The sequence below is a fragment of the Equus caballus genome, chromosome 19 (genome assembly GCF_041296265.1).
Source record: "Equus caballus isolate H_3958 breed thoroughbred chromosome 19, TB-T2T, whole genome shotgun sequence".
Classification (NCBI taxonomy): domain Eukaryota; kingdom Metazoa; phylum Chordata; class Mammalia; order Perissodactyla; family Equidae; genus Equus; species Equus caballus.
In genome coordinates, this window is record NC_091702.1 from 64,175,127 (window position 1) to 64,198,354 (window position 23,228).

A 23,228-nucleotide genomic window follows, 5' to 3' on the forward strand; every position below is an offset into this window, starting at 1 on the left:
AGTATTGACTGGCACATAAAGGACACTCAAATATTTACTGAAAGTATGAGTAAACACACACACACAAGATCAACCTATTAAAACAAAAGAACACAAACATACAAAGAATGGAGTTTGCTCATGATATTTATATGTTCACTTGGAATTTTAATATGGCATCAATAACATAAAAATCAAAGGCAATATTTAATCTGTATTAGTTGCAGCTTTGGTGTCATTCTACTAAACCATAAAAATGTAGCTTTTCAAAAGAGAGATCCTCTAACTTGACTAATACTGTGAAATATTAACGATGGTACTGACTGATTTCCTGCTTTGTCAAGAGGCTACAAAGGAGAACATATTCATTTTTTTAGAAAAGTAACAAATCAAGCCTTAAACCAGAACATACACTGTATATGAGCTGTAAGTGTTCTTTTTCTTCTACCATCTACGTTAGCAAAGTTTCAGTGGACAAAAAAATCTTAGATGACCAAAAAGTAAATTAAGCACTTTGCTTTCTTTTTGTGGAGCTTCTAGTTTCTATTGGCACTTGAGAGAAAGTAATAGTCGTTTTGGCTTTCAAAGCTTTTTTAAAGTATTTAAAAATTGACTGAAGGCTAGAGGAAGGGGCTAAGCTGTGTTTTTCTGTACCGGCAGAAACCACAGGAAACTCCTTTTTCAAAACAGTAGCTGCAAGTTTATCCAAAGGCTTAGGGCTTGTCACCCATTCACGGCAGTGGTGCTTTATCCATGCTAATAACTGTCCATCACTTCCCAGCTGGTGTCCCACGTGGTGGTCCGAGTCAATAAGGGCAACAGCATATACTTTGCTCATCACTTCCCACTTTCTACGAACAAGCAAGTCCATAAAAACCAAGCCTCCATAACCATGCACGATGAAGGCAACATCCTTGCCTTCAGTCCTCGAAATGAAGTGATCCCACACGTAAGCCACGTGTTCTTCAGGAGTGTGGCTGCATCTTTTTGGAAGGTCTTGGAGAGGGTGCTGGAAAGATAAGAAGCTCTCCGCCTGAGCCATTTTTAGGGAGGGAGACTCAATGCTTTGTTTTAAAAGGCCTTTCCACTCTTTTTCCATCTTTAGGTCCACAAAATTGTCATTGGGGTTTAGCACAATTACATCATAATGTGCCTGCAATGCCATTTGAATACACGGGATCTGACTTCCGTGGTGGAGACCATGATGTATTATCGCCTGCTGACTCCATTGACCAGCTCGAAAGACCCCTTGGTCTTGAAGAAGGACGAGAACAACAGAATGATGATTTGTTAATGCTCCCTCACTCATGAAAAAGAAGCTTCTTGGTTCCTTATCAACCTCTTGTGGGATATACACCTTTTGTAATTTGCACAGTTTCTCCAAAAGCTCATAAATGTATTGTTCAAGCAAACGGCCGAGGGCCTGGTAGCGCTTGCTATTCCTCTCAAGGACATTTTCATAATAGTTAAAGACAAAAGGGCTTTGTGTCTCAGTGTGTCTCAATTCAGCTTTCTCATTGAAGTCATATTTAAATTCTTCCAGCAAGTCAGATTGTTCAATGAATTTTTGGAAGCTCAGCTCCTGAGTCACTGGTAGCCACTGAAAGTAAAAAGCAATTACGTATCAGCACTAGAAAAAATAAAATAAAATCTTTGGTTTGCTAAATTCTTTCTTTGGCAAATCATCCTAAATTAAGCACTTCATGGAGACATTAATCTTTTAACCTAAAGACTTTAACTGAAAATAATTGTGAGTGATGAAAAGTAGTGAGGGATTGAATATACTAAGCAACAACAGCCAGACTATATATGAAAATAAAACTTTGACCCACAACCTGCAGCAACTTGCCCAGGAAGTGAACCCCTTATCTACGATAACCAGCCCAGGAAGGCAGGCTGCTTTCTGAGAAAAGGAACTGTGTTTAATTAAGTGCTTGTCTTCAGTACTTACAACAGTGTCTGGCACATATTATATAAATATTTTTTGAATGAATAAGTGTAAAACAAGGATAACATAATTTACTTAACAAGGTTATTGTGAGAATTAAATTAATGTAGGTAAAAACTCTTACAGGGTGTCTCACACATGGAAGGTTTTGTGAAATTAGATAGGATGATCTTCCATTCTGAGAAATGTGAAATAAAAAAATATTTATATCTCTTGTCCAGCCTTGCTTATTCACTCAACATTGTGATGTTTATCCACATCAGTAAATGTAGTTCTAGGTCATTCATTTTCTCGGTTTGGAGTGTTCCATTGCTTGACTATGCCATAGTTTGTTTAACCATTTTCCTGTTGTAGAATATTTAGGTTGCTCCGATTTTCCATTATGATAAACAAAGCTGCAAAGAATATTGTTATAGCTAATTTTTGTGCACATATCAAGAGTTTCCCTAGGTAATACACCTAGAAGTGGGAAGTAATTAAACGGTTAAACAAAGGTCACACCAGCTCCTTCCATTTACCCAGATATTGCCAAATTGCTCTCTAAAAAGGAGGGTCTATTACATATTTTGGCATGGATGAGGAGGTTTGCACAGAAAAGCAGTAATCTCTCCGATCTAAAAATACTTTGTTTATTCAGGTGCTGTGGTGAAAACTGCCCTTTTCTGCACTAAAATGGAGATACAGAATATTTAAAACTCAAAGAACTAAACAAAAGAACGTTGCTAGCTATTTAACTTTTCTTTCAATCAGAGAGTAAACAAAATCAGTATTTTCTAATAGCACACATTATACAGCATTCAATTACCCTTTTTCACCTTTAAGAGGTTGTGTACCTATTTTGAGAGACAATTCTTTGGCCAAAAGAATGCGAGTTTGTAAACTGGAAAACCAAAATGGCACAAAGATGTATGAAGGACAGGTGGAGGCGAACAGGAGCAAGGTGATGAGTATCTTGTAGAATGAAAAGGTAGACAATTCTTTAGAATTTAGTATGCACATTTTGCTTGGCTAATATACTCCAACCTGTAACTCTCCCTTGAATTCATATCCAACTGTCTACTTGATGTATTTACTTGGAAGTGACATAGCCAAATCAAACTTAACATGTCCAAAACACCCTCTTCAATCTACTCTCCCTCCAGTCTTTCCTATCTTAGTAAATGGCAACTCCATTCTTTCAGTTGCTCATGCCACAAACTTCCCTTCCCTCTTTCACAGTGCACAATCAATCAGAAAACCTCTGAGCTCTGCTATTTGAAATATATCTGTAATCTAATCACTTATCATCCCTCCACCTCTAGCACCCTAGTCCAAGTCGCCATCAACTCTCGTCTTCATTATTAGGTTTCCTATCTAATCTCTTTGTATAAGCTCTTATGTCCCTGCAGTGTTTTCCACATAACAGCTGCAACTGAACTCAAGGGGTCCATCTGTCAGTGAGTTCGGAGCCAAAAAGCACAACCAAGGCAGAAGTAGAAGAAAGGTCTGTTACTTGCACAAGCCATGGAGAGCACTGGGGCTATCTCCCAAAGCAGCGTCTCTGAACACGATGCCAGTAGGGACTTTACACTGCCAATAGCAGAAGACCATGGTTGATTTGTATACTATGTTCTCCCATGGCACATGCATGGCATGTATACATACTATTACATACATCATATGATGTGAAAATGGCAGCTTGGTCTCTCTCAGAGGGGGAGAACTTAAAATGTTGATTAGATTACGATGGGAACAGTTCACCTCAGTTCATTTTAGAGCAGTTTGAGGCAGCTAGCACTGGCTTCAGCTGCTTGCTTGTGGGAAGCTTCTGTGGTTAGGTTCTTCCTGAAACTTTCTGTCTGCAAAACACTCAACAGGTAATGTTAGTTTTTCTACAAGATCCTCAGTACCCCTTTCTTTGCCTAACTTCCTGATTACACAGCTAGAATGATTTTCTCAAAATTGGAAAAAATTGGATGTCATACCCCTGTTCAAAATTCTGTGGTCTCCCCTCTCACTTAGAATAAAAACCTGTCTTTCTTTCTCTCTCTCTCTCTCTTTCTTTTCTTTTCAACTCTTATTACCAACTGATATACACTGGCTTATTGTCTTTTTCCCCCTATTAGAATGTAAGTTCCATGAGAACAGGGACAAGGACTTTGTTTTTTGCACTACTGTATCTCTAGTTCTTGGAATAGTGCCTAGTGAATAGTGGGCACTTAAATATTGTTATTAGAATTTTACAATTTTTGCTAAGGGCAGAAGGAGGCAAAGAGCAAAAGTCTTCTAGCTGTATACACAGGAGAAAGATGCACACAAAGATTTGAAAAATTATAGAGGCTTCTTCTATAATTCTAAAGCTAATGACCGTTGATTTATGAATTATTCTTAGAGAATATCCTATGCATCTATATATGTTTTCTCTTTTGCAAATAAAGATGGTCCATTAAAATAAAGAAGGGGAGGGCCAGCCTGGCAGCACAGCGGTTAAGCTTCCACTTTGGCGGCCCGGGGTTTGCCAGTTCAGATCCTAGGTGCTGACCTATGCTCCCCTTGTCAAGCCACCGCTGTGGCAGGCGTCCCACATATAAAGCAGAGGAATATGGGCACAGATGTTGGCTCAGGGCCAGTCTTCCCTAGCAAAAAGAGGAGGATTGGGGGCAGATGTTAACTCAGGGCTAATCTTCCTAAAATAATAATAATACTAAAAATAAAATAAAGAAGGAGAGAAACTGTTTTATATGGTTAGTTTTCTAAAGAATGGGTTAGAATAAGATAGCTTAGCTTCAAGAATAAGACTGTCAGAGCTCCAAGGGATGTTGTTGATATTCTTAGCTAATATGTTTACTGTATACAGAAGTGAGGCTTTCAAAGGTAAAGCGACATGCCCAAAATAACTCAGGCAGCTCTAGGAGCGTGAGAGAAGATTCACTTTTACCAGAGATCTTAAAAATGCATACTATTTGACTGCTTATTTCATTCATTCACCAAAAATTTAGTGAGGGTATTTGTTAGACACTTAGTTTCCCATATTAAGTAGTCTAGTCATTTCACATTGAATGAAATTAAATAAAAAGGAGAATAGTATGTAATCATTCATTAGAATTTCAAACTAGATCCTTCTAGTAACCTGGATTACGTGGTGATACACTTGTTATGTTTGGCTCTAGGTGTGGCTATTATTATTTTTAATGAATTATTTTTAAAAAATTGTGGTAAAATATACCAACACTTACCAGTTGAACCATTTTTGGGGGTGCAGTTCAGCAGCATTAAATACATTCACATCGTTGTGCAACCATTACTGCCATTCATCCATAGAACATTTTTCATCTTGCAAAACTGTACCTTTGTACCCATTAAGCAATAACTCTTCATCTCCCCGTCCCCCCTGCCCCTGGCAAACCAGTCCATACTCCGTCTCTATGAATTTGACAAGAAAACAGTGGCTGGGGCAATAGAATCATGGATGCAAATAATTTTAATTAGCTTATTTGAGTTTTAAGGAACTCCTTTTCCCTCAAGGATCATAAAGCGGTTATATTTAACAATATTTTACATTCTTCACAGATGATTAGTAAGCTTTTATGAAAATACAGTTTTACAACCTAAGAAGTTAGGGGCTAACCCCTGGTTACAGTAAAATTCTATTACAGTAATTACAGTCCTTTGGTATATTTGAGAAAGAGGTCCTTTTGAATATCCTATGCCATGAAGAAGCACAGAATGAAAGATGCTTCACTCAGAAAATTTAAAAATATCTAAAGAAATTTTTCTTTACAATGAACATGTTTTTATTTATTTATTTAGAAAAACAAAACAAAACAAACCCCTGGAAAACATATTTTAAGAAAAGAGTACACAACTAGAAGGACCCACAACTAAAACATATAACTATGTACTGGGGGATTTTTGGAGAAAAAGCAGGAAAAAAAAAAAAAAGACTGGCAACACTCGTTAGCTCAGGTGCCAATCTTTTGGAAAAAAAAAAAGAAAGGAGTTACTGTTTTGGTGCAAAAGTAGGAGTATTTTTATTTTTCCAACATGAATGCAATTATGAGCTTTTCTTTTTAGAAAAATAATTATGCCTGCATACAATTCCATTTAGTAAATTGTAGAAAATAGTAGAAAGTGATAAAGCTTATGAAATGATATACGTAGGGGCCAGCCCAGTGGCATAGTGGTTAAGTTCCCACACTCTGCTTTGGCGGCCCTGGTTTTTGTGTTTGGATCCTGCAGGGACCTATGCCGCTCATCAAGCCATGCTGTGGCAGCGACCCACACACAAAATAGAGGGGGACTGGCACAGAAGTTGGCTCGGGGCCAGCCTTCCTCACCCCTGCCTCCTCAAAAAAGAAAAAAAGAAATTATATATGTAAAAGTTTCAAAAAAGAGCAAACTAAATAGGATCCCTTCCCTTTGCCTGCCTCTCCCTAGGAAAGACTAAAGCTGAATTTAATCCACTTGAGGCAAAGGCACATAGAAAATAAGATATTAGAGACTAATGAAAAGCATCAGCTATTTCAAAATCTTGGGTTTCCCAAATTTGAGTATGCAATAGAATCTCCTAGGAATGCAGGTTTTCATAACTTCTGAGAACAGGCTATTTCATTATAGAGCAATCACAATTGCTGATTGTCTTAAAAAGGAAGATACTTTTAAAACCAAACAACCTATACCTGTCTTTTTATGAATCCCATGTTACTTTATATGTGGCTCTTCACGTAAGAAGTCCCGGTATTTTAAAGACAAGAATCAACTACTAAGGAAGGCGAGGTGAAGAGCAACATGACACAGTGCTCCAAATATCTGTGCAAGATCTAGGCTTTCCTGGAGCCCATGGTAAGCAATTCCAGATTGTTCATTTTAATTTTTAAAACAGTTCAGGAAGTGAAGATGTCCCCAGTGCCCATCCAAACCTATATACATTCATACTGTACTTAAAATTAATTCACTTGTGATGAGAAAGGGCCTTTTGTAGATTCATTCAGCTCTCTTCGAAGAAATAGTTAATCCAGGGGTAAAACAAAGGGTTGATCAATTTCACACTGCCACTATGTCTTGAAACTATGAAGACCATATCCACTGCTTAAAACAAAATACAATAAATACCTAATTTAAACACTTCATACCTACTTTTAACATTTAATAAAGAACCATACCCATTAAAATCAAACCAGTCCATCCTCTCCTCTTCTTATAAAATACTAGGTTGATGAATTTCTAATCTTAAATGATTTTAATTTAAAAGGCTCTATACCCTGTGAGCTAAATGTACATAAAAGAAATGACATTATTCCCAAACAAACCAAGAAAGTCATTCACTTGTTTTTGGTCTTTCTTATTTTTTAAGTAAGGAAGCTTTCACCTAAACATCATAAAACACTATAAAAGAAAAGATCATTTAATTAGTCTTTCATAAAAGGCAAAGTGAAGTTGTTAAATGACTGCCTCAAAAGTAGAAACTGGGGCCGGCCCTGTGGCTGAGTGGGTGAGTTCGAGGCTCTGCTCCGGCGGCCCAGGGTTTCCCAGGTTCGGATCCTGAGCACCGACACGGCCCCGCTCATCAGGCCACGCTGAGGCGGCGTCCCGCATGCCACAACTGGAAGGACCCACAACTGAAAAATACACAACTATGTATCGGGGGGCTTTGGGGAGAAGAAGGAAACATAAAAGCTTTAAAAAAAACTCCAAAAAACCCAAAACAAAACAAAGCAAAAAGTAGAAACTGAACTTCTTTAGTCCTTTAGTTTGCAATACAGTCAACCATGTACTAGAGACTGTAAAAGCTAAAACAACAAAAATACTGGTTAAAAAAAGCAAATTTGAAATTCTTGAGCTTAAAGGTCATTTATCTTCAAATATGCTATTCAAAACAAGCTCCAATTCGAAGAAACAAACTGGCTCACTAAGTCTTTATTTGCAGAAATGCTATATTTGGTTCAATGACAAGTTTAAATGATACATTCGTAAGCTGAATAATTTGATTAACTTCTTATAATTTCATTACTCATAAATTAACTTCTTACTGCTAAGCTTTAAAACCACTTACTTTGACAGAAGCTGCCAGTTCGGGCGGAAATCGATTAGGCCTACTTACGCTCTCCTTTTTCACGTTCCCATCTGTCAGCTCAACTTCCATCTTTTGCAGTCAATTTGTTTCCTATAATATCGGCTAACGAATTAAGACTGTTTGACTCTTGAGTTAGTTAAATCATTCAATTAAAAAAGTTGATTTTCGAAGAAACTTAAAATTCAGATATTTTCCAGTAAGCAGCGTTTCTATTTGTTAAACAGAAATAAACCAGGGCCTCTAAACGAAACCCTTGCAGTGCATTTCAATCTCAGCAAGCCCTGAAGTATTCCAGCCGATTCTGCCCTGAAAGCCACACCCCCAGCCCCATAGGGCCCCCACCTGGAGCTTTCCCCCTACCCCAGCACCCGCCTCTCAACAGTAATTAAGACGCACGGCTCAAGAAGCCCGAGACCGGGCTCTGGCGGTGAGGCGGGCAGGTCCCTTTATTGGCCCTGGTGAAAGGGGGCGGCGCGCAGGTTCAGCTCGAGCATCCTCCCTTCCAGCTTGGAACACTCCAGTATCATCTCGCCTTGACAAGAGCGCTCTGCTGAATTTTGTTAAACTTATTGTGATTAAAGCTGACACCGTAAAAAAATTTATTCCGATATGTCTACTGTGGCTAATGAAACAGGACAATTTTCTGGATCAATGGGCCCTTTGAAAGGACTAAAAAATAATCAGTCTAAAAGTACCAGACGTTGAATTCACTGAGGACAGGACTGATCCCTCAAGAATTGCAATATAAGTGAGTCGGACGAATTCCAGCTACAGCCACCCACTTTCTCTCACCATTTCAGCATTTCATGTTTTACAAAATTGAGGTCCAGCTTTTTTTCTTTTTTTCCCCAGGTCTTTAAAAATGTCGAGTTTGAACTTGAAAAAGAGATCCTCTATTAGAATGACATTTTTTCCTCAGCTGACCTAATTTATTTCCACTCCAACTGCCTCCACCTATAGCTAGGCTACTGGGTGATTTTTCCGTCTGAAAATCTTGTTTCTGAGTTTGAGGAAGCTCCTCGAGGATAAACACATAGGCGAGACCGTGCGGAAAATAATACTGCAACAGGAGTAACGTTTTATTCTATTCCCGGGGCCGCCCGGCAGGACACAGTAAACTGGAGGAATTCCTCGTTTCCCTTCTTTAATTTTTAGTCAACCGTGTCTTCAAAGCCCACAAAGCCCTTGACGACCTGGGGTGTAACCTCGCCCCAGCCCCACGCTCCCAGGCGGGCAGAGCTGACGAGAAACGCGCACTGAGCACACTCCCGGAGGGGTACCCGCTGACAACAGCGGTCCCAGGAACTGACTTCCGGGTGGAGGTGGGCGGGGCGCCGACTTCCGGTCGGAGGGCCGGCGCCGCTTTTGCGCAAGCGCGGGTCCCACTTTCCTGGCTCTTTTCTTTCCCCTCCCCCTCCGGCCCCCGCCTGAGGGGTCTTGAGGTGACACCGACGGCAACTGCGAGTCCAGCAGGAGGAGGAGAAGATGGACAAGGGGAATGCCGGGCGCCGGCGCTCTTCATCCGGTGAGGAAGGGGCGGAGGAAGGCTGCGCGTATTGTCGCTTGTCTGGGGCGGACGGGAGGCGGGCGGCGGGGGCTGGGCCCGGGCGGCGGGGGCTCGGCGGGGGCTCGGGCGCGGAGGGCGGAGGGCGCGCACAATGGAAGCCTCCGGGTCGCCGCCCCTGCGAGCCGGTGCCGGGCCCGAGCTGTCATCGGAGCCTCGGCGCTCTGCGCTCAGCAGTCTCCATCCCTCCCTCCTGCCGCGATCGCCCTGCGGGAGGCTCCTCGGCCCAGCGATGCCCCCGCTGGCTGCGCCCTCCTGCCACGCCCTCCTCGTCTGCCCCCGACGTTGCCGGTGCTTTTCCAGCTTCCCGGCGCCCGACCCCGCGTTCCTCGGTCCCCTTGGTTCTCTCCGGGCCGGGAGAAGCGGCTGCCGAGAACGGGAGGCGGGGCTTGCTAATTGACACTTCGCTCCGCTGACGGATGCTGCCCCTCGGCTCCTTCCTCCGAGCGGGCCCCCTGAGCAACCGTGTTCTTTTCCAGCCCCCTCCTGCTTCTTCCAAAAGCGATCGGAACGTCGAACAAAGGATTTGAAGCCGTGCTTTCGTTGTGTTTTTATTCTCAGCATGTTTTTGTTTTGACATTGCTTTACAGTTTGATTGACCGCCTTCGGTTTCGGGTACTACGTCTTGGAAACACTTAAGACAGGCGGTGAAGCTCCTCCCATCAATAAGTTTCTGTTAAAGATCTCAGCCCTTAAGGGTACCCCAGGTCCTTGCGCCGAGTGCTGTGGACGTAGCAGCGGAGGAGAGGACTCTCCTTAATAAGCTCACCATCTCCTACACAAACTAACGCCCATTAGTTATTTCGTTTTCTCATTTTTCATTGTACCGTTTATTTTTGCAGACACAGTGTTAACAATTCCAAATTTATTTAGGCGTGCCCTGGAGCAGTGCATCTCAAACTTTTTTCGGCCTTATCCATAAAGGAGAGTGAACACGGATCTCCGGGACATTGCCTGAAACCGTTGAAAGCGTGAAATTCCTTTTCCTAAGCGGCCAGTGTTATCCTTTGTGTGTGTGTCTATTTTCTAGCGATAGTCTTTGCCTTTGAAAGTATGTGAATGTACTCTCTCTCTCTATCCACACGTATGTATGGATACGCCTCCAGTAGATCACTGTTTGTTTTAATATGCCTATTTTCTCCCCTAAAACCTTCAAGTAAAATCGAGACATTAGGAAAATGCACAATGTTTATCTGGTGTCATTTGTGTGCTTTTTGACACAGAACTTTAGGGGTAATCATACTTCAGTTTAAGATGCACAGCTTTTTTCAATAAATGCATTTCATCTTGGTTTAATACGTTTTTTGTGGGGAGGAAGGGCAAAATATTAGCCTTGTTCTTCAGCAAGTCCCATCCCTTTTACCTGGTTACACTTAGACTTATTTATTACAGTTAATTTGATGCAAGTAGTTGTGGGAAGTAAATTTTGAGAATAAAACTTAATCCTTAAAAGACAGTGATGTTTCTGTTAGTTATCCCTCTGGAGAGGATTTTTTTTTTCTGATGACTTCCCTTTCAGAGCTGTCCTTTTTGAAAAGTAATTGTTAATGTATAATAAAAACTGCTCTCACATCTAGTAATACCCAGCTGTACTCAGTATTTATCTGGTTTTAAGAAATGAACATTGATTTTTAAGAATGAGTTTTTTAAATAGTGTATATTTAATTTTCTCACGTAAATTCTCAGAAATAAAACAAATGATCAGTTGCTGTTTGCAGGGGTTCTGGATTCTGTGTGACACGTAAATGCATGCAGTTGTCATTTTATTAGGGGTGGTTGCTACCTGGAACTCAAATGACTGGAAGTGACATTTGTGGTCATCGGAATTTCACAAGTACGCAAAGAAGGAATTTGATTAATGAACCAGGAAGAATTCTGAATTAGAGGTAGAAGGAAGGTGGATAGCAGTAGACAGAGAAAACAAGACAGGAAGTTTGGAAGTCTCTCCGTGAGGCTGCGCTGGGTTTCCCTACACTTTCTCCTGAATGAGGAGGAACTGTGAAGAGTTACAAGTGTATTGCTCAGAACTCTTTTATTTTCAAGTAGCAGAAACCCAATTCCAGCTGGTTTAAGCTAAACACAAAACAGGTATTTGTGGACTCACATAACTGATAACTGTAGGAGTGGGCTGGCTTCCCGACTGGCTGTGTTTGCTTTAGGCGCTGGTTCTCAAGGTCTGAGGACACCTGGGTTTGCTGAGACCCTTTTGTGTCTGAAGGGTCAAAACTATTTTCCTAATTTTAAGACATTCTTTGCCTTTTCCTCTTATTATCCCACGTGTCCAACAGAGTTTTCCACAGGCTATGTGATGGGTGCCACAACAAACTGAATGCAGAAGCAGATAGGGAAAATCAACTGTCTTTTCTTAAGCCAGACATTAAAGAGATTTACAAATCGGTAAAATAAGGGCATTCTTCTCTGTATTTTTTTTGAAAATATAGTTATCTTTCACAAAAATATTTTATGTTAACTTGCAACGTGTTTATTGTTTTTAAATGAATTAATAAATATTTTAAAATTAAAAGAAAAATTCTGTAAGTAGAAGAACCACAAAAACTCTGATTATCCTGCTTTCCTGGAATGCGGCCATGAATCAGGACTTAAGCACAAAATGCCTGTGAACAGTGAGAGGAGAAATGAGAAAGCCTGTATGCTAAAGTTCAGTCTTGAGAAGATTCTCAGGCCTTTCTTCAGAGTATAGTGAATCTATATTTTTAAATTATTTATATAACCCCAATAAGTATGAATATCGCATTTCCAAGTTCACAACATATTAAAAGCAGTAAATTAGATGGAGGTACAGATAAAAAATTTATTGGCACCGGGAACAGGTCAACTAACAGTTGAGTGAAATAATATTTAAATGCATGGATCATTCGAGGGGGAATGACTACTAGAAACATTTAACAACAACAAAATTATGACAGATAGATTACAGTCATAGAGCATAATTTTCAAATGAAGTTTTGAATTAAAACAGGAAAGTTCAAATAAATTTCAGGCTTTCAACTGGTTGCTTTAGGCAACATCCTTGGAGATCTCTGTTCACTCTCATTTGCAGTTAAGGATCCATGTGTTTTTTGAGTACTTAGGTACTAAGCAGTGTGCTAAGAATTTTACAAACTTTGATTCCTTCAAAAACCTAATGAGGTGGTTATCATTATTTCTGATTTACAGGTGAGGAAACTGGGATTTAGGAAGGGCAAGCAACTGTTAGCAATAGCAAGTGAGAAACAGAGCCAGAATCCAAAATCTGGGTCTTTCTGATTACAAAATTTAGAATTTTAACCTCTTTTACTGTCACAGGGTGTTAGTGAACCTTACTTGGAAAAAAGAGGGTTCTGTGGATAAATAAATGTGACAACTGTAGTAGTAAGAAAATTTTATTCGGCCCGCCAGGTGGCTAAGTTTGGCACGCTGTGTTTGGTGGCCTGGGTTAGGTTCCCAGAGGCAGACCTACACCACTCCTCTGCGGCCATGCTGTGGCAGTGACTCACATACAAAATAGAGGAGGATTGGCACAGATGTTACCTCAGGGTGAATCTTCCTCAGCAAAAGAAAAGAAAAAATTTTATTTATTGCAGGATTTTTCAGAGCCTTTGCTGTCCTGCTGTATGTTATGCCTCTCCAAGACAGTGACTGAGCTGGCAGTGTTTCTCACACTTGCTTGATTCTGAAACTCTTCCCTCCTCCCCAGCTTTCAACTTGAGGGTCTAGTGTCCCATGCTGATACAGCTTTCTTTTCTCGCTAGGCCCAGGAGATGCATATTTTGCATTGTACATGTAATGAATCATAATTGCCGTTCAAAACCAGAATCTACAATTAATAATGATAAAACTACATTATTTGCAGAGATGTTAGCTGAAGCCATTGGAATGAATGGAATTACCCATGGAAGGAGTGTTGAGTGAGAAAAGTCTTGAGTCACATACATTTGATTTCAAAGGAGGGAGGAAGAGATGTTGGTAAGCAGTTATATAGGCAGATTAGGAGTGGAATAGGTTTATGAAGCAAGGGAAGAGAGTGAAGGGCAATGTAAATCAGAGAGTTAAAGTAGTATGAGAGTGCTGGGTTTGGCAATTAGCAGGTCACAAGAGCCACATTTCAAGAGGCTAAACAAATGAGTGGCGGTGAGGAAACGGAAAATGAGATGTGAAAGAAGGGAGATTTCTAGAACAAGCTTGAGTAGGAAATTAGATAGAAAGGAAGTGTTTTTTTTTTTTTTTTTAACACTATCAAAGACTTAAATCAGGTTGGTGGGGAGTACAAAAGGGGTCAGTGGAGAGAGAGAGATACCAGGTAAGAGATAACTCATGGGTTGAGGTCCCAGAAGAAATGGGAGAGCATGGAATCAAAGGACAGTTCTTTGAGCTGTACAGAAAGGAGGGAAGATGGATAAAGATATAGATAAATTTTGACAAGGATGTTGCAATCATGGCTTTTAAGTGAAGTAGGAGGCAAGATCATCTTTTGAGAAAGAGGGATGTTCGAGTAGTATTGGAAGCTCAGAATAGAGTAGGAGGTCAATTAGGGATGCATAAAAGAACTGTGAAGTAATTTTGAAAGCCTTGGTTAAAAGAAATGTGAGTTTGTAGTGGTAGTAGTTGCAGACTACAGTTATGTGATTTCACTCAGCAGTGCTAAGCAGTCCAGAAGCAAGAATTTTGGGGGAAAAAAGAATTTAGTTTACTTACGGTTATAGGGTATGACAAAATGTGGGGGCAAAAAATGGATTCAATCTGAGTGAGGGAATGGAAAGATCAAAGCATAGTATATTATAGAATGAGAGGTTCACACTTGAGAACTTGAGAAGTGTGACACTGTTGCTTAAATCCATTCATGAATGTATGTTGCTGAAATGGGGATGTGTGGAAGAAGTTTGTTGGAGTAGCATAAATTAAGGTGAGTCCATTGTATTAAGTGAGTTGACTTATGGAAGTTTTAGAGCTGCAGAATGATGGTAGATTTTAATGATAGAGAGGAAAACCATGAATTAAGTATTCTAGGAATGTTGGAGAGGGTCTTGGGTTAGTACATCCACAAATATGGGTGAGGTAATGTATCCAATTTATGGGAATTTTGAAGGAGGAATTAATGCAATAAAGATAGAATATTAATTGGAAGTGCCGGTAGGGGGAGGACATTGTTAATCCCTACTCCTGGTTTTGTAAGTGGGAGAAGAATCTTCTTGAGAGGGTCTTAAAAACCTTGTAGTCAATAAAAAGCTAGAATTCAGTTAAACTGAGGTAGAGGAAGTGTTCAAGGAAAAGATTCAGAATTTAAGGAAATTGTACTGACTCTGGAAAGGAATTTAGTGGGCTAGGGAAGAGATGGAGAAGAATGTTGATGAAAGGGTAGAGTTGAATTACATAAGAGATGAGAGAACAGCAATCTAATAAACTATGGGGATTGACATCTAAGGTGGGGAGTGTGATTCCCAGGCCTGATGATGGAAGGCTGAGGATTGGAAAGTACATTAGAGGGACATCATAACAGAGAGAATGGGTTACGGATAGGATTGAGTAGCTCCAAAGATCCAGACTGGAACTTTGTCATAATGGTGCTGTCTCAAACCTGCCTCCCAGATGGATAACCGTAATATGAGCCTTAAATAATTTAGGAGGCTGGCTAGTGTGGGCTGCTCCTTTGTATTTACCTGTATTGATAACTCACCTCTTGGCTGCACCTGGCACTGAACTATCTTTCCACCCATTTCCGCCTATCTAAAACTTACTCATTCTCTAACGCTTACTTCAAAGTTGAGTTCAGTTGTGCCTTTCCAAGAACTATCTCCTAAGTTAACTCAAACTTAAAAAAAAAATACCTATTTCTGAACTTCCATGGGTCTTTGTTCCTCTTACATGATGTTTATCAGATTCCATCATGTACTCCAGCTTGCTGAATTGTTTAATCTCTCCTGTTATACTAGTAACTGTATGACAGGGACTCTTATTCATTTTATATCGCCATAGTGTCCAGCATGCCGAGAGTACACTGGTTAAGAATATCACTCTTGAATCAGAACAGGGATGGATCAACATGGTGACCTTCGGCGAGTTATTTGGATTCTTCTAACCTAAATTCTTCATCTGTAAGATAGAGATAATATCATTGCTGATCTCATAAGGCTTTTGTAAGGATTAAATAAAATAATTTGTGTAAAGTACTTAGCATAGTACCTGACAGTGGTCGTTACTATTATCTTAAATGTATATGGAATAAATAAGTGAATGAATGATTTCACAAGCTCCTTGGGAAAAAATCATGCTTTTTCATTATTTGACTCATGTATTTAGAATGAGAATAATTAGATTTTCCTGTGTCCTAATACTAATATACTGAGGTCTCTTAAAAAGGGATATTTTAATATAAAATATTGTAATAATAGTAGTTACCATTTATTTTGCACTATGTGCTGGACATAATGCTATATACTTTAATATGGGCTATCTCGCTTTAATCTTAACAATTCAAAAGCTGGATATTCTTCCTTTTTTAGAGATGAGAAACTGAGTCTCAGAGAAGTCACAACTAGTAAACCAAGTTATAAATTTAGGTTATTTGCCTTTAAAATTTGTGCTCTTGAACACTTATGCTATACCAGATAATCACAAGTAGAGGCACGTCATATGTTTATTAAAATGCTCCAAAACCAACCAAGTATATGATGGAGCAACTTAATTATAAACACCCCTAAACTTTTTGGAAGTCACAGTAGTAGTAAAGGAAATAGGGAAACATGCTGCAAAACAGGATGGAAGCACTTTTAACTCAATGAGTCAGTTTGGGAATATTAATCTGTAAATTGAAATTTAAGCAACTGATATTGCTTTTTAAAAATATGTATTTTTGGGGGCTGGCCCCATGGCCAAGTGGTTAAGTTCGTGTGCTCTGCTTCGACGTCCCAGGGTTTCGCTGGTTCAGATCCTGGGCGTGGACATGGCACTGCTCATCAGGCCATGCTGAGGTGGCGTCCCACATACTACAACTTGAAGGACCCACAACTAAAATATACAACTATGTACCGGGTGGCTTTGGGGGGAAACAAGAAAAATAAAATCTTTAAAAATATGTATTTTATTAAATTTAAAGTTGACTAGAAAGTGAATTTATATGAGGTAAAGGCTTTCTTACCATTTATTTAAAAAATTATTTAGTTTTGGTAGTCTAAGGAATGCTGCTTTATTGAAAATTATTTAAAGTTATCAAAAGCTTAAGTATGGGGGCTGGCCTCATGGCCGAATGGTTAAGTTCGCATACTCCACTTCAGTGGCCTGGGGTTTCTATTTGGTTCCTGGGTGTGGACATGGCACCGCTTTTCAAGCCGTGCTAAGGCGGCATCCCACATAGCACAACCAGAGGCACTCACAACTAGAATATACAACTATGTACTGGGAGGCTTTGGGGAGAAGAAGAAGAAGAAAAAAAGAAGATTGGCAACAGATGTTAGTTCAGGTGCCAATCTTATAAATAAAAAAAAAAAGCTTAAGTATAGAGGTTAAAATAATTTTTGTATCAGTGCTTGCTTCAGGAAATGCATATGGTGGAATTAATGCTATGTATTATGAATGTAGGGAAATTATTTCAGCTATATAGATTTCTGGATAAGCTATAGTCCATTTGTTATAATTAATTGTTATTTTAAAAGTTTTTTTTTCCCATTTTTTAAATTAAGGTTATGAAAGTTAACATCCTTGTGAAATTACAGTTGTACATCATTATTAGGCATGTTGTAGGTACACCACTTCACCCCTAGTGCCCTCCCCCCACCCCCCTTTCCCCTGGCAACCACTGATCAGTTCTCTTTGTCCATATGTTAACTACCACCTATGAATGGAGTCATACAGAGTTTGTCTTTCTCTGTCTGGCTTATTTCAGTCAACATAATACCCTCAAGGTCTATCCATGTTGCTGTGAATGGGACGACTTTGTCCTTTTTTATGGCTGAGTAGTATTCCATTGTATATATATACCACATCTTCTTTATCCAATCATCAGTTGCTGGGCACTTAGGTTGGTTCCATGACTTGGCTATTGTGAATACTGCTGCGATGAACATAGGGATGCATGGAACTTTTGGAATTGCTGATTTCAGGTTCTTAGGATAGATACCCAGTAGTGGGATGGCTGGGTCATAAGGTATTTCTATTCTTAACTTTTTGAGGAATCTCCATACTGTTTTCCATAGTGGCTGCACCAGTTTGCATTCCCACCAACAGTGTATGAGGGTTCCCCTTTTTCCACAGCCTCTCCAACATTTGTCACTCTTGGTTTTGGATATTTTTGCCATTCTAACAGGTGTAAGGTGATATCTTAGTGTAGTTTTGATTTGCATTTCCCTGATGATTAGTGATGATGAGCATCTTTTCATGTGTCTGTTGGCCATCCGTATATCTTTGGAGAAATGTCTGTTCATGTCCCCTGCCCATTTTGTAATTGGGTTGTTTGATTTTTTATTGTTGAGTTGTGTGAGTTCTTTGTATATTATGGAGATTAACCCTTTGTCGGATAAATAACTTGTGAATATTTTTTCCCAATTAGTGGGCTGTTTTTTTGTTTCAATCCTGTTTTCCCTTGCCTTGAAGAAGCTCTTTAGTCTGATGAAGTCCCATTTGTTTATTCTTTCTATTGTTTCCCTCATGTGAGGGGTTATGGGGTCCGAAAAGATTCTTTTGAAGCTGATGTCAAAGAGTGTACTGTGATATTCTCTTGTAGAAGACTTACTGTTTCAGGCCTAATCTTTAGGTCTTTGATCCATTTTGAGTTTATTTTAGTAAATGGTGAAAAAGAATGGTTGATTTTCATTCTTTTCCATGTGGCTTTCCAGTTTTCCCAGCACCATTTGTTGAAGAGACTTTCTTTCCTCCACTGTAGGCCCTCAGCTCCTTTGTCAAAGATTAGCTGTCCATAGATGTGTGGTTTTGTTCCTGGGCTTTCAATTCTGTTCCATTGATCTGTGTATCTGTTTTTGTACCAGTACCATGCTGTTTTGATTACTGTAGCTTTGTAGTATGTTTTGAAGTCAGGGATTGTGATGCCTCCAGCTTTGTTCTTCTTTCTCAGGATTGCTTTAGCAATTTGGGGTCTTTTGTTGCCCCATATGAATTTTAGGATTCTTTGTTCAATTTCTGTAAAGAATGACATTGGAATTCTGATTGGGATAGCGTTGAATCTGTAGATTGCTTTAGGTAGTATGGACATTTTAACTATGTTTATTCTTCCAATTCATGTGCATGGAATGTCTTTCCGTCTCTTTATGTCGTCGTCAGTTTCTTTCAAGAAGGTCTTGTAGTTTTCATTGTATAGACCCTTCACTTCCTTGGTTAAATTTATCCCAAGGTATTTTATTCTTTTTGTTGCGATCGTGAATGGGATTGAGTTCTTGAGATCTTTTTCTGTTAGTTCATTGATAGTGTATAGAAATGCTACTGATTTATGTATGTTGATTTTATACCCTGCTACTTTGCTGTAGTTGTTGATTGTTTCTAATAGTTTTTCTATGGATTCTTTGGGGTTTTCTATATATAAGATCATGTCGTCTGCAAACAGTGAGAGTTTTACTTCTTCATTGCCTATTTGGATTCCTTTTATTTCTTTTTCCTGCCGAATTCCTCTAGCCAACACCTCCAGTACTATGTTGAATAAGAGTGGTGAAAGTGGGTACCCTTGTCTTGTTCCTGTTCTGAGAGGGATGGGTTTCACTTTGTACACTTATCTTTAGTATATAGTTTCATGACTTTTTTTTGGTGAGGAAGATTGGCCCTGAGCAACATCTGTTGTCAGTCTTCTTTTTGCTTCAGGAAGATTGTCCCTGAGCTAACATCTGTGCCAATCCTCTATTTTATATGTGGGACACTGCCACAGCATGGCTTGATAAAGGGTGTGTAGGTCTGTGTCTGGGATCAGAACCCGTGAACCCTGGGCTGCTCAAGTGGAGCACGCGAACTTAAGTACTATGCCACCAGGCTGGCCTCGTTTGATGACTTTTTATGTTTTATATGTACACCTGCATAACCATCACCTAGATCAAGATATAGAACATTTCCAGTGTCTCTAAAGGCTTATTTGTATCCCATCCCAGTGAATATTCCTTCTTTCCCCAGGTACTCCTGCCATTCTAACTAGTATCATCATAGGTTTGTTTTATCTGTCCTTGAATTCCCCATAAAGAGAATCATATATTCTTCTGCATCTGGATTCTTTTGAACATAACATCTGTAAGATGTATCCCTGTCATTTGTAGCAGTAATTCATTCTTTTCTATTTCTGTGCAGTTTTCCTCTCTATGAATAGGTTTATTCATGTTGCTGTTGATGGACATTTCGGATAGTTCCAGTTTTTGGCTATTAAGAACAAAGATAACTTGAACATTCTTTTTTTTTTGGTGAGGAAGATTGGCTCTGAGTTAACATCTCTTGCCAATCTTCCTCTTTTTGCTTGAGGAAGATTGTCACTGAGCTAACATCTATGCCAGTCTTCCTCTATTTTGTATGTGGGACACTGCCACAGGATGGCTTAATGAGCGGTGTGTAGGTCTGTGCCCAGGATCTGAACCTGCAAACCCTGGGCTCTTGAAGCAGAGTGTATGAACTTAACCATTATGCCACCAGGCCAGCTCCAACTTGAACATTCTTATATGTGTCTTTTGCTGGCTACGTGCACTCATTTCTCTTGGTTACATATCTAGAAAGGTAATTGTTGGACATTGAGCAGGCAGGTGTCTAACTTTAAGAGATACTGGCAAAAGTAGATTTTTCACTTACACTCCCACCAGCAGTATGTGAGAGTTCCTGTCTCTCACCAGTACTTGGTACTGTCAGTCTTTTTAATATTACCCATCCTGAGGGCTGTGTGATGGTATTCCATTGTCATTTAAATTTCCTAATAATAATGAAAGTGAGCATATTTTTATGTTTATTGGCCATTTGGACATTCTTTTTTATGAAGTGCTTGTTCAAGGCTCTTGCCTATTTTGAAGATTGGGTTGTCTTGCCTTTGCTTTGTAGGAGTTCTTTATATGTTCTGGTTATGAGTCGTTTAACAAATGTATGTATTATACAGTATTATTAACTGTAGTCACCATGCTGTACATAGATATATGTATTATAAATAATCTTCTTTCAGTTTATGGCTTGTCTTCTCACCCTCTTAATGATGAGGTTTGATGAACAGAAGCTCTTAATTTTAATGAAGTCAAGTTCATTAATCTTTTCCTTTATGGTTAGTACTACCTGTGCCTTGTTTGAGAAATCTTTACCTACTCCAAGGTCATGAAGATATTCTACTCCTTTTTTTTCTAGGAACTTTGTTTTCATCTTTGACATTTAAATCTATGATCCATTTAAAATTAGTTTTTGTGTATAATGTGAGGTAGAGATCAAGATTGATTTGTTTATTTTCACATTTGGTTATCAAATTGCTTCAGCACTGCTTATTGAAAAGATCACCCTTTTCCCACTGCATTGCAGTGGCGTGTTTGTCATAAATAAGTGACTGCATATGTGTGGGTCGCTGTCATTCATTTTTGTTATGAAACCTGATATATTCCAGTAACTTGTAAGTTCCAGGAAGGCTTGGACTGTGTTTAATTTGCTCACTATGCTGTGCCCACTGCCTAGCACAGTGCCAGGCACCTGATAGACATTCAGTAAATGTTTGTTGATAGAATGAAAGAATCATAAAAGAAAAATCCGCAGGAAGTCTCAAAAATGTCGATGAGGAGAGTTAAGCTTCATGCCCTCTCCCCTCTTCCTCTCCCTAACTAATAGGAATTTGTCCGGTCATATGATTCAGCCAGCATTTGTTGAACACACGCTGGATGCTAGGACTTTTGCCAGGGAATTTCTTATTTGGTTCTTAGAGCGAAGTTTGCTTCTTTTTTCTATTGTCATCATACATATATTATTTAATAGAGACATTTTGTGAGAAACTGCTACTGTTCTGATTATTTTTTAACCTTTATGTTTAGTTAGTCCTTTAGGTTCTATAAAATATGTCAGTGTAAATTCTAAATCTAACAAGAAGTTAATTTAAAACAAAAGATGGCTGTGAAAGGATTATTTTATTACACTGTTTATCTCATTTAGATATTAAATGATAATTATTACTGTCTTTGTAGAAATTGTCACAGAAGGAAAAAGGAAAAAGTCTTCATCTTCTGAGTTACATAAGGTATGTATTAGTTTTGCTTTTAACTTATTTATTATCTTTAGAGTTATTAATATTGAAAATATTTTGCTTTTTGTCTTTTTAATAAAATTTTAAAGAAAACAGTGTTTTGAGGGAATTGGTGTATCCTAATTAACTGAGGGTTAACTAGGAAACTCTTTCTGGGACCAGTCTCGTTTAAATCTTTGGAAGTTGTACCAGTAAACTTTCCAGGCCTCATTTTAGATTTTGTATAAAACATAACTTGGCATTTCTTTAATGACTGAACATACTCAAGTGCCTCACGTTCATTCATTGTAACACTGTAGATGAAAAGTGTTGTACTCAAGTTGTGTGGTGAAAATTGCTATTTGGAATATGTCCTTTTAAACCTCTTTTTTTTTAAAGATTTTATTTTTTCCTTTTTCTCCCCAAAGCCCCCCGGTACATAGTTGTATATTCTTTGTTGTGGGTCCTTCTAGTTGTGGCATGTGGGACGCTGCCTCAGCGTGGTTTGATGAGCAGTGTCATGTCCGCGCCCAGGATTCGAACCAACGAAACACTGGGCCGCCTGCAGCGGAGCGCGTGAACTTAACCGCTCGGCCACGGGGCCAGCCCCTAAACCTCTTTTTTAAGAGTAGCAAAGCAAGCAAAATGAAGTTTCTACCTAGTAGGAAGTGTTTCAAAAAATTAATCTGTTTTTAGAAAAATAATCTTTTTTCCTCTAGAATTTTGTGATTGACGGTAGTGCCCTGATTTACATAATCATAATTTATTAGACACTTTTCTCTGAAGCATTCCAAGTTATGCACAGAGGACTTTCGTTTAGCACAGAAAACTTTAATTTGGTACATTTTGTGGAACAAAGAAGAAGAAATGATAAAGGAGGGCTGTGAGAGGGAACCAGAGGTGCCTTTTAAATCAAGACCACACCAAGAGCATGGCTTGGGGACTCTTTTTTCTACCTTGGCTTATTTCAGATTTTCGTGGTGTGGTTTCTTCATTTAAAATTCTGATTTTGGCTTAAGTGGGGTAACTGAAGGAGATAAAAAAGAAAATCTTATGCTGCTGCCATACCCAGTTTTAAACACCTCTGTGTTGATTGCTGCTTCTTTTCTGTGTGATACCTCCAGTGAAGTGAAATGCTCTGCTTTAGGCTGTTGCTTTCTGCAGCCTAATCTGAAATTCCACCACTGGAAATTCGTAATATCGAGTACATACATTTCTCTTTCTTAGTTTTAGAGGTACTACAGTATTTTGTTAACTTTTTATTTTCAAGTAATTTTAGATTTATGGAAAAGTTACAGAAATAGTACAGAGTTCCCATCTGCCCTTCACTCACCTTCCCCCAGTGTTAATATCTTATGTACAGTGATGAAAATTAAGAAATTAACATAGATACAACACTTTAAACTACAGACTTTATTCGAATTTCTTCATTTTTTCCATTCATGTCATTTTTCTGTTTCGGGATCTAATCTAGGATCCCACATTTTATTTAGTTGTCATGTCTCCTTGATTTCTCTCTGTGACAGTT

The 23,228-nt window shown here is 39.1% G+C and overlaps 2 protein-coding genes across 10 annotated transcripts in view; one reads left to right on the forward strand and one right to left on the reverse strand.

The window, feature by feature from the left end:
* Positions 1-108: 108 nt before the first annotated feature.
* On the reverse strand, positions 109-8,454 carry LOC100072199 (putative protein ARB2BP). 3 transcript variants are annotated; one of them, XM_005602032.4, is made up of 2 exons: positions 7,959-8,454; positions 109-1,579 (listed from the first exon to the last, which is right to left on the reverse strand). In XM_005602032.4, the coding sequence occupies exons 1-2, from the start codon at positions 8,046-8,048 to the stop codon at positions 485-487; spliced, it is 1,185 nt and encodes a 394-aa protein (XP_005602089.3). In that variant the 5' UTR covers positions 8,049-8,454; the 3' UTR covers positions 109-484. The 3 variants fall into 3 exon arrangements, with proteins under 3 accessions (XP_005602089.3, XP_023479624.2, XP_005602090.3); XM_023623856.2 differs by having other exon boundaries at positions 8,007-8,401; XM_005602033.3 differs by lacking the exon at positions 7,959-8,454 and adding an exon at positions 5,143-5,329.
* Positions 8,455-8,493: 39 nt separating this feature from the next.
* Positions 8,494-23,228, forward strand: part of SENP7 (SUMO specific peptidase 7) — a 141,968-nt gene continuing 127,233 nt past the window's right edge. For 5 of the 7 annotated variants that reach the window (XM_014732911.3, XM_005602034.4, XM_005602035.4 and 2 more), the window contains exons 1-2: positions 9,301-9,504; positions 21,663-21,715. In XM_014732911.3, the coding sequence (XP_014588397.3) occupies positions 9,465-9,504; positions 21,663-21,715 (93 nt within the window). In that variant the 5' untranslated portion in view covers positions 9,301-9,464. Of the gene's footprint in view, positions 9,505-21,662; positions 21,716-23,228 lie in introns of all 7 variants that reach the window. The other 2 variants (XM_001502084.6, XM_014732910.3) reach the window with 2 other exon arrangements.

What these genes read in the sequence shown, in the direction of transcription:
- LOC100072199 (XM_005602032.4), bottom strand. Translation starts at nt 8,048, where the DNA reads ATGGAAGTTGAGCTGACAGATGGGAACGTGAAAAAGGAGAGCGTAAGT. An exon ending in AACTGGCAGCTTCTGTCAAA is followed by an intron (nt 1,580 to 7,958) that starts GTAAGTGGTTTT and finishes TTTTACTTTCAG; the next exon opens with TGGCTACCAGTGACTCAGGA.